Below are 18,335 nucleotides of genomic sequence, written 5' to 3'. Positions count from 1 at the left end.
CCAAATTGTTTCTGGCAAAAATGAGGTTGGTGGGGGAGAAATCCTGTGAAGGCAAAGTATTACATTTTAGAAATGACTTTTTTGTTTTGAGATTTTCATTTGACTGGAAACTAACATTTTACTGATTTCTGAGTTCACTAGAAATGTTAAAATTTTCAATTTGGTTTGTCCCAAACCAGTTTTTCCCCCTGATTTATTTATTGGAATTGCCAATGAACCAAAAAATCAGTTATTCACAGAGATCTGTATGGCACTGCTTCAGATTACTTTTTTAGGATGAGATGTAAAAACAAGGTCATATCCACTAATGATCCCAAAACACTTTTCAAAAGAATAAAGGTGTCAACTAATATAGACTCAGAGTGGTTAAGGGCAGGATAGCTTATACCAATTGTCAATATGTTTAATTATCTTCCCGTCTAAAGTTCCCTTTCAGCTGCTTTCAATGGATTTCTTTTTTGTTTCTTGGCCCTATACAGTTGTGTTGTGTTGCTAGTGCTGCCAATGTGTACCATTAGTCAATGGGAATTTTTAACTGATTTCTGTGGGTGCAGAATAGGATCCCTACATCTCAGCCTGAGGCTGGGATTTTGCTGGCAGGGGAAGTGAAGTTATCTCTGTAACATATGTACTTGGGGCCCAATTCTGCACTTGGTTACATTGATTTAAATCCCCCTGAGCCAAGCAGGCTACTGCAGAGCAGCAGTTGCTGGAGCAGGGAAAACTAGGTGAAATTAAATGGCCTGTGTTATACAGGTCAGTCTAGATGATTAATGGTCCCTTCTGGCCTTAAAACCTGTGAGTCTCTGAATAAAGGGTTGTAAATAATATTTGTTGTGAATGTAGCCATTTTTTCTATAAGCAATTATCTTTGGATAAATGGTTTCATTATCCAGATCAACTCCACAGAAGACTATTGAATTACTTTGGCTTTACACTGGGTAAATGAGAGTAGAAGGTGGCCCATTGTTTGTAATCTGAGGTTTGTGAAAGGCCCTCTATTAACTGAACAAACAATAGTGACACAAAATAAACCAAAGCCAGGCTGAAACTTTGGGCCTGCTATGCTTGACAGGCCCCTTATTTCTGCATTTCAGGATAGTTCTGACCTCCCTTGTGTCCCTACCCAATACTGTGAATACCCCATTTTAAACTCTTGCATTTCGATAAAAGGATGGATAACACAATTCCACATGGCATCCTTAACTCGGTGCCAGTTATTGTGGGTTAGTTCCCATCCCCTGAATAGCTAATAAAAATACCTCCTAGGTTTCCAGGGGAAGAATTTATCCAAGGCAGCCTCGCCTAAAATCATGCAGCCTATGAGTCAAATGAACTTTTTTTAATATACAGTATGTACAATATGCAAGATCAACTTCCATGGCTCATAGACACTGGAGAGGCTGCTAGAGGCTTTGCCATAGCTGCAAGCCATTGGCATTCACAACCTCCTCTTCTGTTTTTTCCAGCTGTGATATAACATTTAATTTTTTTGCTTTTGTATTTGGTTATTGAATTCAAAAAACTGTCAACAGACTGCTAAAATATTTGCCAGATGTAGTTATAGGGTTGGTGGGGTGTGGTTTAAATAAATACTTCACACATTGTGGGCCCAATCCAGGCTAAACTGTTCTCTGCTGCCTTATCTCACTATCCACTGCTCCCTATGCCCTGCTCCCTTCTTCTTATCTTGAGCAACACCTTTCTTTTTTCCTCATGTCTCTTCTCTTCTGCTTATTTTTCTCCCACAAATTCTATCTTTCTTTCCTCCCACCATATCACCAACCTCTTTTCATTACCCTTACCTCGACAGTCCTTCCCCACACCTTCCAAATACTATCATTGGCAATGCTCATCACCCTCCACCCCTCCCAGTAGGAAAACCCAGGAGGATGCTAAAAGGGAAGATTTCTCAGTAAGCTTTTTTTCCTCCTGATATTTCTCCGCATTCATTCTATCAGGTGCAGAGGGGGATGATTACTCCCCACAAAACAGGCTTCATGCTTGCCCTCAGACCACATGGATCTCCAAGAATCTGCTTGGATCCCAGGGAATCAATAGGAGGCCAGGGACATTGTTCAAAGTTTCCCATGCCTCTTTCTGACAATTCTAGGTGTCCAGATGCCCTCCCTCCAACAGGGTAGTGGGAAATCTGTATGCAGTGGACTTGCTCCATGCAGGGTCTAGGAGGTATGATTCAGCCTGTAAGTTATAAATACAGAAAAGAAAAAAAAGATACAGAACCATTAGGATGATGCCTAACTAACCAAAGGAAACCACATCATCTTTTGTGATAACCCTTGCCCCTCCTTTCTATCTCCCTATGTCTATTGTTTTAATTAGTAATGTTGGATGGGATTTTCAGAAGCACTTGTAATTTGGAATGTAGACATGCCCTGGGAGCAGGGTTAAACCAGTGCTGAGCACTCTTGAAAATCCCTCCCATGATTTCTATACTCAGGGACAGATCCTACACATAGTTTATTCATGTAGTAAGTACTATATGGCTGGTAATCTGATGGAAGTGCTTTGCCTGCTCCCACAAACACTTACTACCATTGGCCTTTAGTTTGCAAGCTCTTCAGGGCACAGGATTTTTTTTTTAATTGGTCTGTAAAGCACCTAGCATGCTTTATGACCTTCCATGTTGCCAACTTGCATGATTTTTACCATGAGTCTTGCAATATTGGATGCTTTTCTTAAAGTCTGAGCTGCTGGAGTTGTGTGAATACAGTACATCAGGATCTCATATTTCATTATTTAAAAAAAAATTCTAGCTTTTGAGGTTGAAGAGAGAAGCTCGAAAATGAGACTCATAAAGAATCAAACACTAGAAGGCAAATAAAAGAACTCAAAATTTTAACAAATCTCTTGATTTTTTTTTTGAGGGTCTGTTCCTTATGATTTTTGAATACCTGTAGCTGGCAATACTACCCATATCCTTTTAAATCTACAATGTGCAAAAGTTTTATAATAGTTGCAATACATTTCAGTGCTTCCCCAATATTTAATTAAAAAATACCCTTTGGAAAAATTATAAACAACAACAAATGGTAGTTTTCATCTTTCGGGTGTTTTCACTTGTCTGTCCATCTATTGCTTGATTGTCTCCTCTCAGCATTTTTTTTCCACTGAGAATATTTTAGAGCCCTCACAGTATGTTGATGCTGTAGAAGATTAAAATGACAAATAAAATTACGGTGCAAGTCACAAATTATCTGGTACAATCAAGGTAATGATTTAGAGAAAAAGATGAATGAACAAAACAGCTGTAAGATTGATCCCTGCAGTTTCAATGCATTTTTCATCAATGTGGAATGGTGCATGTAATTTTTATACAGTGTAACTTCTGCAATACCTAAGCCTAATGGGTAAGTTAAGTGGCAGTGTTAATACTGAATTTACTTGCTTTTGTTAATTTAGGCCTTTCGTAAGTTACTGACAAGACATGACACAAGATTTATTCATACTAGTGTGTATAGCAAATACTGTGGTACCACTTTTAAAAAATGGTAAAAATTCATGCAACAGTCAATACTTAGTTGCTACCTGAAAATGGAAGAGTAGAGGTTATTCAGTATTCTGCTGCTGGCATATTTCTTTACACAATACCATATCTTTCTTATATTTTTCATACCAGGGGAAATAAAACCATCAGTAAATCACATTATTTCTACAACTATAATATAATAATCAGAGTAAATTTTATTTTTTATGGTGCCATTCCCAGCACCTCACAAACAAGAACATTAAAACCATAAAATACTGAAATATTCTGAAGATAAAAATGTGAAGAGAAGAATTGCGTAAGTAGTTAATATTGAACCACAGCAGTAGGTAAACAACCTTTTCTAAAGGAGAAGTCTTCATGCCTCCCTAAACTAAACTAAACTTCTGGCAGTGGTAGGCTGTAATTTTGTCCAAAATGACATCTTTCTTAAGATACAATAAACATGTCTCTGTGTGCATTGGTTACCTTTGTATGGATTTGCTTTTTAAGTAGAGCTGGGCGGGAAATGGTTTTCCAATCCCATGAAAATTTTTGACATGTCAAAAAAATGTTTTCCTATCCTGAATCCAGAGGAAAAGTTTGAACTCTTGAGCACTTTTTTGAAATGGAAAAAACTTTGGGTTTGAGGCAATCAAAACTTTTGGTTTCAATTTTTATTTTTTTTAAATCCTTTTTTTCAGTCTTTTTATTAAAATTTTGAAAGTCATTTTGACTCAAAAACCCAGAAGTTTCCAGTTTGAAAACGTCAAAATGAGATATTTGACAATTTTTGAAACTTTTTTCCAAACATTTTTTCTACTTGGGAGATTTGACAATAGTGACCTTGTTTTGCAAATGGTTTCTTTTGACAAATCAGCAATTTTCAGTGGAAAAAATAGTTTGAAAAATTCCTGACCAGCTCTGTTTCTAAGTTTGCCCTAAATGTTGCACAAGAGAGTAATCCAACTGCAGTTTCACAAGAGAATGCCTTTCAGTTACCAGATGGGAATGCAATAGGAAAGGTTGCAATCAGCCAATATACCATAACTCAGATTAAAACAAAAACCACCAACCCTGACCATAATTGACTCCTGATCTTCTTAAATCAGATCCTGGATAAGAGCTGCCACATTTACACTGCACCTTGTCTCAGCCTGATGAAACTTCCCCTCATCAAAATTTAGAGTCCTCAGGCAATTGTGTGCATCTACCTTGGATAGGTATATAATCTCCATTATCCTAGTAATGGAGTGCCTCAGAATTTTTAACGTATTTATCCTCGCAACATTCCCATGAGGCAGGGCAATGCTAATATCCCCATTTTACAGATAGAGAATGGAGGCACAGGTGGACTAAGTTACTTGTCCAAGGTCACACAGGAAGTCTGTGGTGGAACAGGGCCTTGATCTTGGGTTCATGAGTTCCAGGCTAGTGCTCTATCCACTGGACAATCCTCTCATCCCCTCTCCTAACTTCTCTCCTGCCAGAGTCTAGCAAAGTGAAGGAAAGTTTCTCCAATGTTGAATTTCTCACCATTCATAATAAATTTGCTCAAGGACCATAGTTGGGGGAATGGAGAGTTGGAAACATAGACAGCTGGGTATTAGCAGCATTAACCCAAGCTGCTACTACACTAATGCATGACTCTTCTAATAATATTAGACACTATGGCTGAGATTCTTAAAGCTGCCCCAGGGGATTTGGATGCCCAAATCCTATTAGTTGTAATGGGAATTGGGCATCCAAATTCTAAAAGAATCTCAGCCTATATTACATTGTAGGCTCCATTGCTCTACCTGTATGCTCTGGCTAGTGCTGCGTGAATTCAGAACTTGCCCCAAGTCACCAAAAAGTTCATGGAGGTTTGTAAACCTGGGACAGATCTGTGCAAACATTTAGTCCTTCCTCCTAGGAAATTTCGGGGCGAGGAGGGTGTTTTTGATTTGGGGTTAAAACCATGCTAAACTCTAGAGTGTTGGAGTTTTGTCTCTGCCTTTTTTTGTAAAAGTAGCAAAGAATCCTGTGGCACTTTATAGACTAACAGACGCTTTGGAGCATGAGCTTTCGTGGGTGAATACCCACTTCCTCAGATGCATGTATTCACCCACGAAAGCTCATGCTCCAAAGCGTCTGTTAGTCTATAAGGTGCCACAGAATTCTTTGCTACTTTTACAGATCCAGACTAACACAGCTACCCCTCTGATACTTGATACCTTTTTTTGGTTCATCCTAACTAAAATCTTAAAGGGAGAAGAAACAAACTTAGAGTAGGAGGACTTACATGACCTGAAATCAAGAAGTGTTAGTGGAATTCCCAGATCCTTAAAGCTGATGACTTTTGGTGCAGAACATAAGCAATAACTCAAATCTGTCTCAGGGCTTGTCTACACAGTAAGGTTGTGTGCACTATGGGGGTATGATTTCTAAACTGCACTAACATGTTGTGCATTAATTGGTCTGTATAGACTCTGCTGGTTCTCTAGTTTTAACATAGTGCAGTACTACAGTACATGACAGATGTTAATCACATAGCTTAATGCACTAATGGAAGGCTGTCACATACTACAGTGATTAGCACTGTATTGACCCTGAATAAAATAGAATAGAAATGTCCCTGAGGACAGTAGTACATTTTGGTTTTGTTATTTGCTCCCTGATAAGGCCATGAAGCAACACATGAGAAGCAATGAAGGTGCATAAAAATGTAGGTACCTTACTTAAAGGAGAAGCTCTACTCTCATCTGAGCTGAGGACATTGTGACGATTTTGGTTTTGATCTGGGGAAGTCCTATGTATGTTATTGGAAGTAATAAGCCTGTTGTAAGTGACAAAGCTCTGTGGTTCAACTCTCCCATTCCTTCCCCTCCTATCTATTTCTTTTTATTTTGTTTTCTTTAGCTGTGGAGGGGCTCCCTGCCCAGGGTTATTACGGACATCTGTCAAGACAGGCTGTCATTTATATTTGACCATGAGGAATTTTTATATGCAGTCCAACTATTTGGACAAAATTACTTTCCTAAATTCTGTGTGCATTTTTATGATGAGGTTTACAATGAGCTCATTTAGTTTCACTTTTAGGTTCATCATTTCAAAAAGCGATAAAGTGCATTTAAGGAGGATTTAAAGTTTTATTCTAAACTCCTGAGCTATCATTCTTTTTCATGGTGCTTATATGGCATATACTGGATGGTTCGGCACCCTCAGGTATTAGCCTTGGACTAAGGAGACCTGGAAGTTTCCTACAATAGATAGGCATAGCTGACCTCTGGGAAAATGTGTGGTAAGCCAAGGTGAAAGGACTATGATCTTACACACTAAGTAGGGTCAGTATTTAGATGGCAGACATCCAAGGGAAACCCAAATTGGTATGGTGTTTTCAGCAGGTGACTCTATTTTCTCCAAGTTAGTGTAGAATCAATGCCTCAGCCTTTTATGAGTGCGCAATGTCTTGCGGGAGCTACTTTTCAGCTGAGACATGAAATCAAAGTCTGCTCTTGACTAGAGCTGTTCAAAACACTTGCATCAGATCCTGAAGCCAGCTGAAGTGAGCCTTGGGCTGGGGGTAACTGCATTCAGAAGCTTTGGCTTATGCTGTCAGAGATTTGGCAAACACGGGCTGATGTTGTTCGCATATTGATCAATAGCTAGAAAGCTGGTAAGAGCCAGCTAATACTTTAGTGGTGGGTAAAATGACTCTCTTCTATATAAATGTGTAAGGCACATTGGGAATGATGCTTAGCTGCTGTGTAGTGCTGGTGCCATTAAAAGGACCTAGATAGACAGACAAAGATAGATTAAAGAGATTTCAGAGTGGTAGCCATGTTAGTCTGTATCAGCAAAAACAACCAGGAGTCTTCATGGCACCTTGTTACTCTCAAAGGTGCCACAAGGACTCCTCATTGTGTTTGTTTTTTTTAATAGACTAAAGAGGTAAAATGTACAATAACAATCCGTATCTTTTTCAGACACACCCAGATGACAACAGGAATATTAGGACTTGTCATAGGGTGCTCTGTTCCCCACTGAAGTGCCTACTTCTGGCCGCATCTGGGATTACTTCTGCCAGTCCAACATCCCTTACTTCAGTAGCTTACTCCAGTCTAGCTCTTGCAGTCTCACTCATCAGCTGCTCCTGCTTCGTGGCTTGGCCTGCCAGCCAACTCATTGTAGTTCTCCTCTTCCAGGGTATCAGAGTCTCTTGAGACCCACTGTCCCAGGTAGTCTTTCTGCTCACTGCCTCTTAATGGCTCCACTGCCCAGTGACTGGTAAGGAATCCAGGCCTGCCCTCTACCTGCGGTTCCAACCCAGGGACCCTACAACAAGCAGACATGGTCAGCCCAGTCCTAGACCTTACAGATGCAGCCTTAAGTTACTTCCTATGTGGCCTTCTCTCACCCTGAGAGTGACCACATCCTCCTCCTACTCTCAGCTACTGGGCTTTATCCAAGCCCCTGCTGTTCCTCTCCAGCTGAACCTCATCTCTGATTAGTGCTCATTGCTCCCTGGTTGCTTTTCCAGGTGCAGCCTAGGTGGTTAATTGGCTCACTTAACCCCCCTCATGCCTTCTGTGGGGAACCCCATCACAGAACTGAATGCAAGCAGCCTGCGGGAGGTCCTCCGGAACCACCTGCCGTGCGACCGGCAGAGCGCCCCCCGCGGCATGCCGCCCTGCTTGGGGCAGCGAAATGTCTAGAGCTTCCCCTGCAGGCAGCTAGGGGAAAGAGGGCTTTTGAACACTGGAGTGGGTTAGGTTTGCCTGAGCTTTCCTTAGCACTAATAAGAATCAGTGTGCAATAGAATGTTTATAGGTTTCCACCTATCAGACTAACTGCTGAGTTCAGACCTCAGCTGGGTTACTCTCCCATGTTGCTACTGGATAGCCTAAAGTCCTGTTTTATTTAGTCAGCCTATAAATACTTGCCGCTAGCTATAATTAAAATCATCAAGGCAGATGTTTTGATTGCACACAGCAAGTCTCCTTCCAGTCCGATATCTTGTTTGTGTGCACTTCCCTTAGGTTTTATTCTTCTTAGCACTGCATGCCATTATTCCCCAAGACACATGTTTTTAGAAAGCAGTTAGTATAGCCACTTTCTTTTTAATTGCTCCTGTCTGTCTACAGAGCCTCTTTACTGCAGTGCTGAGCTGTGAAGGACACTTCCTTTGCTGTTTACCATTCAAGCAGCATTCCTAGGTCACCTTTGTTAAAGAAATACAGTTATCAATGTGAAGATTTGAGCAATTTTACAGTACAAGAATATTCCAAAACCTTCCGCTGAACTTAGAGGGACTAATTGTGAGAGAAGCTACTCACATGTGCAATTGTTTGTAGGATCACACCTGTAGTCAGGAAGGAATGCTTGATTTTTGTGCTGAGTTGAGAACCTCAGATTGGGGAAAATAAAGGTTTCGGGTTATGGCTTTGTAAAAGCTGATATCCTTTCCTGTAAGACAGTATCCCTTCCCATCACACTGATGCTCTGGTCCCTGCATTAACCAGAGGGAAGAGGCATTATGATCATAGGATTATAGGTGCAATACCTGTAAGAACTGTAGCATAACCAGCTCCTCATTTATGATTTTTTTTAAAGTTTAAAAATATTATCATGGCCAGTCTATTTTTGTAGTTATGACAAAGTTTGGATACTTGGGTAGTAATGGGTATTATTGTGTGCTGTGTATGTGCCAGTTTGTTATAAAACCAAGGGCAGATCCTTAGCTGGTGTAAACTGTCATCGCTCCATTGCCATCAAAGCGGTCATAGCCCCATTGATGCCCTCTGAAGATCTGCCTCCACGTGCATATTTGCTGTGTGTACTCTACTGTAGGATGTTTGATGCTTTTTAATCCCACCCGTTTCTCATTAGCAACATATCTTCTCTCATTTGCTTCCATCAGGAGTAACATTTTCCTTTTTCTGGAAGACTCAGGAGCAGCAGGCTAACTTTCCCCCAGCCTATGGTGGACAGGTCATTTCCAGTGGTTTCAAAATCTGCTCAAGTGAAGATGAAGGCTCTCTGGAATTTTATGCCCGTGGGAATTCAATGAAGTGGGAGGCAAGCTTTAGTCCCCCAGGTAAAGTTCAGTTTCATTCTCGAGGATTCAGAATGGAGATAAAGTAGTAAGGGAGCAGTGCTCATCATCTGGATAGAAAGAAAAGAATGAGAAATGAGGAAGTAGGTGGATAGATGAAGGATGGATAGGCTTCACTTCCCAAGAGAGAAAGCAGGTATTAGAAGTCTGTGACATTGTTCAAGTCACCATCCAAGGATCTGGGATCCTGCATTCCCCAGTCGTTAGTGAAGTAAAATTCTTATTGACATCAGTGGAAGAATAGGGGTTTACCTGAAAAAGAGCGAGTGAAGAGTGCAGGATGAAGCCTTTGGAGTCCTCACTCAATGCATTTGTAAGCTGGGAATCCAACTTCCCATTCTCTTTAATTTTAAACCTCTCTGGTAACTCTTTTGGGTAAGCATTCCATGAGATGATGCATGTTGGCCATTTGTATGGTAAGAATGAAGTCCTGGAAATGTATTTGCATGATTATTAGTAATATATTTTAAAATGAATATCTTATTTCTGTCTTCTGATCCAGAATGCAGGTTACTAATTGAGAAGTAATCGGATCTATTGTTTAGAAAAGGGCACTCCTCTGTAGCTGTGATGTTTAATAGTTTGTAAAAGTGTTTTGCCAGGAAAGCTGTTGCATGTATGTAGTTATAATAATTGTCACAGCGATTGTTTACATATTCTCTAGTCCTGAAGTCCTTATGCAGCCCTCACTGAAGTGGGAGTTTTGCCTGAGATAGGACTGAATAAGGACTTTAGATCTGGGCCCATAGTATAATTTATGCAATTGCAATGAGCCTCAGGAAGGATTCAGGTAAAATGTCACTGAAGCCAGTATGGGTTCTGCCAAAGTATGGACTATCCCTTATGAATAAAAAGTAATGCACATGATATCATTGCTCCATAATTCAGTGTTGACACTTCCTTCATAGCTCCATTGCATTGCACAAATGAAATGCATTTTAACTAAAATTTATTGAACAGGAAAGGCTGTAAATGAGATTGATTGATTGATTCATTCATGGATTTTACAGAGAGTTTTAATGTTTTGCAGGTCCTTACTGGACTCATATTCTCTTCACATGGAAATCAAAAGAAGGTTTGAAAGTCTATGTCAATGGAACTCTAAACACCACCGACCCAAATGGGAAAGTTTCCTACAGCTATGGGGACCCCAATGCAAATCTGCTGACAGGGACAGAGAATGATCAGAGCAAACGCTATGTGAACGGGGCTTTTGATGAGTTTGTCATATGGGAAAGAGCACTCACCGCCAAGGAAATTGAACTATACTTTACAGCTGCTATCGGTAATTGGGAGCATATTCTGATTGTATAAATGTTGATTTTTTTTAAAAAAGTTCATCTGTTAAACCAGCTGTCTTAATGGCCAATAATTTGCAGGTATAAATGTTTAGAGGAATAAATGTTCGTAGGAATCATTTTGTCAGTTTTAAGGGAGGCATTTGTTTCTCACCCTGGGGCACAGCCCCTCAGACGTGTCACCAAACGGCACCCACTAAGTCTCACCTCATCTATTGGCTGGAAGAAAACCTCAGCAGAATCCAACCATTGCTAGGACAACCAAACCACTTCCTTTTAACTAATGTCACAACAGCAAAGGGACCTATTTTTAAAAAGTCAACCTTGTGACTGTCTTGGGGAAGCCTTCATTTCGTTCCTGAAATAGCAATAATATTTCAGTGCTGTGTCTGAAAATATTAAAAATGATGTTTTTAATAAATGTATAATTTTTAATCAGGTTGGCAAAAATTGCTGTGGTATCTGATTGTTGTACTTTTCACAACAAACCGGTGTTACTATAACACCATCAAATCCAAAACTACTATAAATCTCACTTCCTGGATTAATAGAACACAAGAATGTCGTTACTGAACAAAAGTGCTCTAGATTTTTAGATTGCCCCAGTCCATCTATATGTATGTGCTGTTTCACTGTCAGACAAGTATGGCTCTTGTATAAATATACCAGGATAGTAACTTTTTTAACCCCTTCAGTGTTCATGAATGCACAGTTGTTGTTCCCAAGTCCCCCACCTGCCTCCATGTACCATTTCAAATAGTGGATGCAGTTTGGAAAGACTTTGCCAGGGATGTTCCCATGGTTGCAGTATGCAAAGTGTTAGTCTCATATTATTTTGCTCCTAATTTTGCATTCTTTGGCTTAAATTTGAAAACCATATGAGAAATTAGACCCTGCACCCAATATTGCATTGTTGTAGGCTTACAAAAGCTAGTTGCAAGACACTACCGCTTATGGCTGAGATTTTCAAAGGGGCCTAAGGGAGTTAGACACCCAATTCCCACGGAACCGTATATTTTTGAAGAGTTACACAGGGTTTTAACTGTGACACTCCCCACCTCTGCTGATGCTCTGAGAAGAGACATGGATGCATCCCTAAGTGTTGCTTTGCAACTTTAGAAGTTTGCGCTATGTTTCAAACTCTTGGAATTAAAAAAAAAAAAAGTCACAAGTCTCACAATATCTGATGTTTTTTTCCCCCTTAAATTCCCAGTTCCTGGTGTTTATGTGAGAATCTTGCCTTTCATTTAGAAAACAAAAGCAAGTTTTTGGCCTCATGGTTACAGAGAAAAGCTTATCCAAGTGGACCCTAAAGGCTCAGAAGCTGGAAGGCGAACAAACAAACAAAAAGACACCAAATGTATTATTGTTTAAAAAAAACTTGTTTTTTAAGCCAATCCCATTATTTTTAGAGGCCTGGCTCATGATTTTTGAACACTTGTGGTAGGCGTTACTGAGTATGCTTCTTTCTCATGGCTCTCACAAGTGTTGATGTCCATGCAGGTTGATTGGTGAAATTGTAACATGATCCATAGAAACACTAGTGGTTGTTGATAGTGGCAGGCTATATAATGAGCCAAAGTTACCCTTGGTATAAATTCAGTGAGCTCAGTGGAGTTTCACTAGAACAAATTTGGGCTAACTTTATCAAAAGCTTAATTAGGAAACCCACTTTTTAAAAAATTGAATGAATAGCTATGCAATTTTACATAACAAATACCAGTAATATCTGACAATTGTGCCCAAATACCAAAATAATGAGCATAATATACATTCTAAGACAGTGAGTTTTACTTTTCCGGTCACAAATGATCCATAAATCCGACACATGCAATGGAATCAATATATTTAACGTGGAACTGCTGGAGGTCATCCAAAAATCTAGTTTATACTTTTTGTCTAAGTAAATCATTCATGACATACTCATATGGTAACCTTCACTGAGTGTAGTAATAGCGAGTGACATTTATTGGTAAAGCCAGGCTGATTAAAAGCAGCTTTCTCTGTTGCTTGAAGTCAGCTCAAATAGCTAATGGAGACATTATCTGAAATGGTGCTCAGACTTCTTGCAGATGCCATATTTTAAAAGCAAACTGGAATGTCGGTTGGTTTGAGGCTTTATACCCACTTGTTTTGTACAAGACTCACGTGCTTGCTCATCAATAGCTACCATCCTTTTGTTATGCTCTTTTGTTCTGACTTCGGGTGATGTCCTGGTCCCATTGACTTCTGTAGGACCCTCTATTGATTTCAGTTGGGTCAGGGACTTCACCCTTTGCCTAGTTCTCAAAGATTTTTGTTCCTGAAGAGCCATCCATTGATTTTTTGTTCTAGTGTTTCAATGCTCTGGATGGCATGTTCCTATTACTACCCCATCCAGGGCCGGCTCCAGTGTTTTTGCTGCCCCAGGGGGTGGAGGGGAGAAGCCACAATCGGCGCTTCTGCCGCCGCCGCTGAGGGACCCGCCACTGAAGAGCCGGATGTGCCGCCCCTTTCCGTTGGTTGCCCCAAGCATCTGCTTGCTGATTTGGTGCCTGGAGCCGGCCCTGACCCCATCAAGAAATTTAGGCTCAAAATATACATTCTTTATTTGTATTATGTTACATTATTACCTAGAGGCCCTGACTCAGACTGGAACCTTGTTGTGCTAGGTGCTGTGCATACACCTAATAAGAGACAATCTCTGTTGTGAAGAGCTTCCAATCTAAATAGAAAAGATAAAGTGTGGAAGAAAGGAGGTAGTACTACGTGGAGTACTGAGGCACAATTTACTTAAGTCTCATTGATTTGCTGTGGCAGAGCTGAGAACTCAACTTGGATCTCCTGTCTCCTTATGCACAGTGTCAACCACCTTCTCTTTGTATAGATGTTTTTCATGGATTTAAAATTCCATTGAAATCAGTTTTTTGTTTTAAATTTAAAAGCACTCCCTTGCAGTGTTAGAAATCCAGCCGAAACAGTGTTAGCCGGTATATAAGGATTAGAAAGTAAAACTGACTAGAAACAGGAAATGAAACTGATTAAATACACCAATCTAGTTTCAATATTGGAACTCAGGAAAATGCAAAACAAATTGCATAGTCTTGGCTTGAATTTCTCAGAATTGCATTGTGAATGTTTCTCACAGATCTTTTGTTTTAGTTTTTTAAAATATATTTATTGCAGGAAACTTCTTTTTTTAATTATAATTTCTTTTTCCTAGGCAAGCAACTTTTGCTTTCTTCAACACCTCTCTGGCCCATTATGACAACCACTACAAATCCCATGGTAGGAGAGTCCTCCTAACTCTTTTCTTTAACATCAACAATAACGTCATTTCTCAATCCTCTTTTGCTTTCTTGATATCAAAATGTGTGTGTATTACAGAGAGGTAGCAGCCTTTCCATGGTTTAGGTCACATCTGGTTTTCATTTTACTCCCCTTATAACTCATTAGAGTTATCAGGGAAAGGGGGCAATTTTTTTTAAAGTGATTTATTTAACAGAGGATTAGAGCTGGTTTAAAGGGTCAAAGCGAAAAAAATCCCTCTTCTGCTGTCTCTTATTCAAAACTTTGAACATTTAAATTTTGGAAATAATTAAATGGGGAAAATCATGAAAATATTGCAAAATGTTTTTCCTTTTTAAAAAAATTGTAATTTGAAACATTTAGCCAGATTTATAACAGAATTTTTTCTTTCATTTGTTAAAGGGGTATTCGCATTAAATAGCAAAGAATCCTGTGGCACCTTATAGACTAACAGACATATTGGAGCATGAGCTTTCGTGGATGCACGACATGCATCCGACGAAGTAGGTATTCACCCACGAAAGCTCAAGCTCCAAAACGTCTGTTAGTCTATTAGGTGCCACAGGATTCTTTGCTGATTTTACAGATCCAGACTAACACGGCTACCCCTCTGATACTTGCATTAAATAGATGTTTTAAAATAAATACCAAAGTGTTTGATATATTCTAAACAAAAATGACTTCCCTTTTCAACCTGATTGTACTGTGTTGAAATCTGTGATATTAAAATCCTGTTAGTTTTCTTCTTGTTCATAGAATCTTTCAGGAAACCAGGGTTGGCAGGACCTGAATTTCTAATGAAAAGAACAAGCAGACAACAAATTCATTTCAGCCGCATTTATTGGTTTCATGTCTTTGTCACAGTGTGTGTGAGAATATCATAATGTATGTGCATATTATACTAATCTATTTATCTTCATATGCTTATGGTCTATTGTGCATAATCAGAGCCTTACAATTTACTCTGCCTCAGGCTACTGAAAGGGAGTCTCAGACCAGACTTTGAGTTATCTCGTGTGCAGGAAGAGACTGGATTAAGCAGTAAACCGTTTCTCCCTTTCTCTGGCTTTACTGCCAGAGAGGTACATATGATCAGCCCTGGAGATGCATTGCTTGCATAACATGTAAGGATCTGGAGAGAATTAGGCCTCAAATTGCTGCTTGACTTCCGTGTAATTAAGTATGAAAATAATGGCTGGTTACCAGGACATGAAGTGATGAGACAATGTTGTTGTCTTTTAGCTCTCCACAGATGCCTATCATCCTATCATAACTAAACTGACCGAGGAGAGAGGAAACTTCCAGTACCCAGAGGACCTGCTCCACTACCTGGAAAACATATCACTCAGTTTACCCAACAAATCTCTGTCAGAAAATACGGCCTTCAACCTGACAGCGGTCAGTTTCTTTCAGTTTTTAGGGTGATGCCAAATGATCTTGTTTTTACTTCATATGCTGGAATGTAAAATGCAGATTGAAAGATTTTGTTGTTCATAAAAAATACGTATTAAAAAACCCCCAAGACAACTATTTTAATCAGTAGCAAAAGGTCAGCTGTCACTGGAAAAGACTAGTTTAATTACAGGGCTCATCAGCTTGTTGGGATATCATGTAATACTGGCACAAAATGGTACCATCCCGAGGCATCATGGTTCTGGGTTAAATATAAATGTCTAGTTAGATGGATGACTGAGAAGGAGACAATCACTTCTTGTGAAAAACCTTTTCTGCTATGTTCAAAATGTAGGAATTCTGGAATGATTATATCCTGGAAAAATCTCATTCTTTCTTGTGTACTCTGATTTATCAAAATCAGGGCTCGATCCTGCAGTCCTCACTCAGGCAAATTTCCCACTGAAATTGGTGGAATGCAGGATCAGGCCCATAGTCCAACTGAAAGATTTTTTTTTTTTTGGTTTGGTTATTTCTCTGTGGATTATTTTAAACATTACATGCAGTCGGAACTAATTGAGGACAAGAGGTCACTTCCTGTTAACATGACTCGAGCCTCATTTGGAATGATGGGCAGCTAATTCCCTGATTTTCAGCAAGCTAGAAAGCTATTATTACAGTAATCAGTGCTGGTCTTACCAATGATTGTTTCTCTATCCCCATGCTATCCCATGGTATGTTGTGTGGCATGAAAGTGATGTGCAGACAGAAACAAGGAATGTGATAATCTTTAGCAAAGCTACTTTAGGAATTATCCAGCAGATTCCTGATCATATGTGCTGACTCTGCCATTCACCTGATTGATTGGGTTAGGTCTTTTGTTGGTCTGTAGCTAATTCCCAGAGATACAGCCACTGAGCGTGCATATCATTTTCTGTCAACCAGTTGTCTCAGTGCTAGTAGTCATATGTCTGGCAGCATAAAGGATTGCAAGTTAAGTGCTATGCAATAAACTTTCTGCTTAGCCACACTTCTTATTATGCATTAGTTCTGACAAACTCTGTTCATGTGCAGTTCTAATATAGCTTAGCCAGGCTCAGTGTGTAACACAGAGGTGGGCAAACTACAGCCCACAGGCCATATCTGGCCCATGAGACTATCTTGCCCGGTTCCTGAGCTCCCGGCCAGGGAGGCTACCCCCAGCCCCTCCCTAGCTGGCCCCCTCCCCTGAAGAGCCACACCGCTGCGTGCTCCTGCCGAGCAGACTGGCAGTGTGTCTGGCTCTGGTTGGCGTGGCAGCCAGACATGCTGCTCTGCATGCTTTGCTCGGTGTGGTAAGTGGGCTGGGGCCGGGGGCAGGGGGTGGTTGAATGGGATGGAGGTTCTGCGTGGAGGGCAGTCAGGGGATGGGGAATGGGGGGTGGGGGTTGGATAGGTGTGGGGTCTCGGGGGCCTGTTGGGGGTGGGGATGTGGATAGGGGCCAGGGGGGCAGTCAGGGGACTGGGAGTCGGGGGTTTGGATAGGGGTTGGGGTCCCAGGGGGCGGTTGGGGTGGGGGGTCCCGGAAGGGGGCAGTTAGGGGACAAGGAGCAGAGGGGTTAGATGGGTTGGGGGTTCTGAAGGGGGCAGTTGGGGGAGGGGCTGTTTGGGGTGGCACAGCCTTCCCTACCCGGCCCTCCATCTAGTTTTGCAACCCCAAGTTTGCCCACCCCTGGTGTAGCAGGAGGCCAAGGATCTGATGCTCCGGGAATCTTCCCATTTCTCTCCCTTCTTCCTCAGTGGCCTAACAAAGCCTCTCTGGAACAGCGCTGCTGCATTTTGTGGCCTGGAAAAGCGCTCCTCCTTCCATCCTCCTGGCATGTGACCTGGCAGTGGAGATTGTGTACTGGGCCCAGGCTTCCATTTATACCCTCAGGCTGAAATTCTGGGCTGAACTTCTCAAAGGAGCAGCACAGATATTGCATCCATGGCTGAAAACGGGCATCTTGATCCTGGTTGCTCTGGGGGCTGTAAGGGCCTCTAACTTAGACATCCTTGGGGGCTTGTCTGAGTTATAGAATAATTGAATCATAGAAATGCAGGGCTAGAAGGGACCTCGAAGTCATCCTGTCCACCCCACTACGCTTGGCAGGACCAAGTAAACCTAGACTATCCCTGACAGGTTTTTGTCCAACCTCTTCTTAAAACCCCACAGTGATGGGCATTCCACAACCACCTTTGGAAGCCAGTTCCAGAGCTTAACTACCCTTATAATTAGAAAGTCTCTCCTAATATCTAGCCTAAATTCCACTTGCAGATTAAGCCCATTACTTCTTGTCTTACCTCTAGCTGACATGGAGAACAATTGATCACAGTCCTCTTTGTAGCAGCCCTTAATCTATGTGAAGACTATCAGGCCCCCCCATTTGTCTTTTTTTCCTGAAGTCTAACAGTGCTCAATTATCTTAATCTTTCCTCATAGGCAGCAGCCTCCTGTGCATCGCAGCACTGACTGGAATCGGTGCAGCACTGCCTGAGCCCACCCCCAATGCCTGGGTGTGCAAAGGGGTCCTCAGAGAAGAGCCTTATGGCTGTCTTCCATGGTGTTTTTCACCATGGGAATCCTTGCCCAGTCAGAACCAGGGCTTTGAGGGCCCTTTATACAATGTAAAATAAGATGGACTGGGAGAGGGATCTCGCCTTTTGATCCCGAAGTCCCAGTTAAATAGTGAGAAAATTTGGTGTGCACTGTGATTTCTAGATCCGTGTGGTCTCAAGGTTCAGATATTCAACT

The 18,335-nt window shown here is 41.0% G+C and overlaps 1 protein-coding gene across 2 annotated transcripts in view; it reads left to right on the top strand.

Annotated features, from left to right (window-relative positions):
• ADGRD1 (adhesion G protein-coupled receptor D1) overlaps positions 1-18,335 on the top strand; it is a 249,784-nt gene that overhangs the window by 13,656 nt on the left and 217,793 nt on the right. For both annotated transcript variants that reach the window (XM_050923502.1, XM_050923503.1), the window contains 4 exons: positions 9,390-9,566; positions 10,615-10,869; positions 14,085-14,149; positions 15,413-15,568. In XM_050923502.1, the coding sequence (XP_050779459.1) occupies positions 9,390-9,566; positions 10,615-10,869; positions 14,085-14,149; positions 15,413-15,568 (653 nt within the window). The remainder of the gene's footprint in view (positions 1-9,389; positions 9,567-10,614; positions 10,870-14,084; positions 14,150-15,412; positions 15,569-18,335) is intronic.

This window comes from Gopherus flavomarginatus, chromosome 15, assembly GCF_025201925.1.
Source record: "Gopherus flavomarginatus isolate rGopFla2 chromosome 15, rGopFla2.mat.asm, whole genome shotgun sequence".
Classification (NCBI taxonomy): domain Eukaryota; kingdom Metazoa; phylum Chordata; order Testudines; family Testudinidae; genus Gopherus; species Gopherus flavomarginatus.
This window is presented reverse-complemented; position numbering and strand designations above follow the sequence as displayed.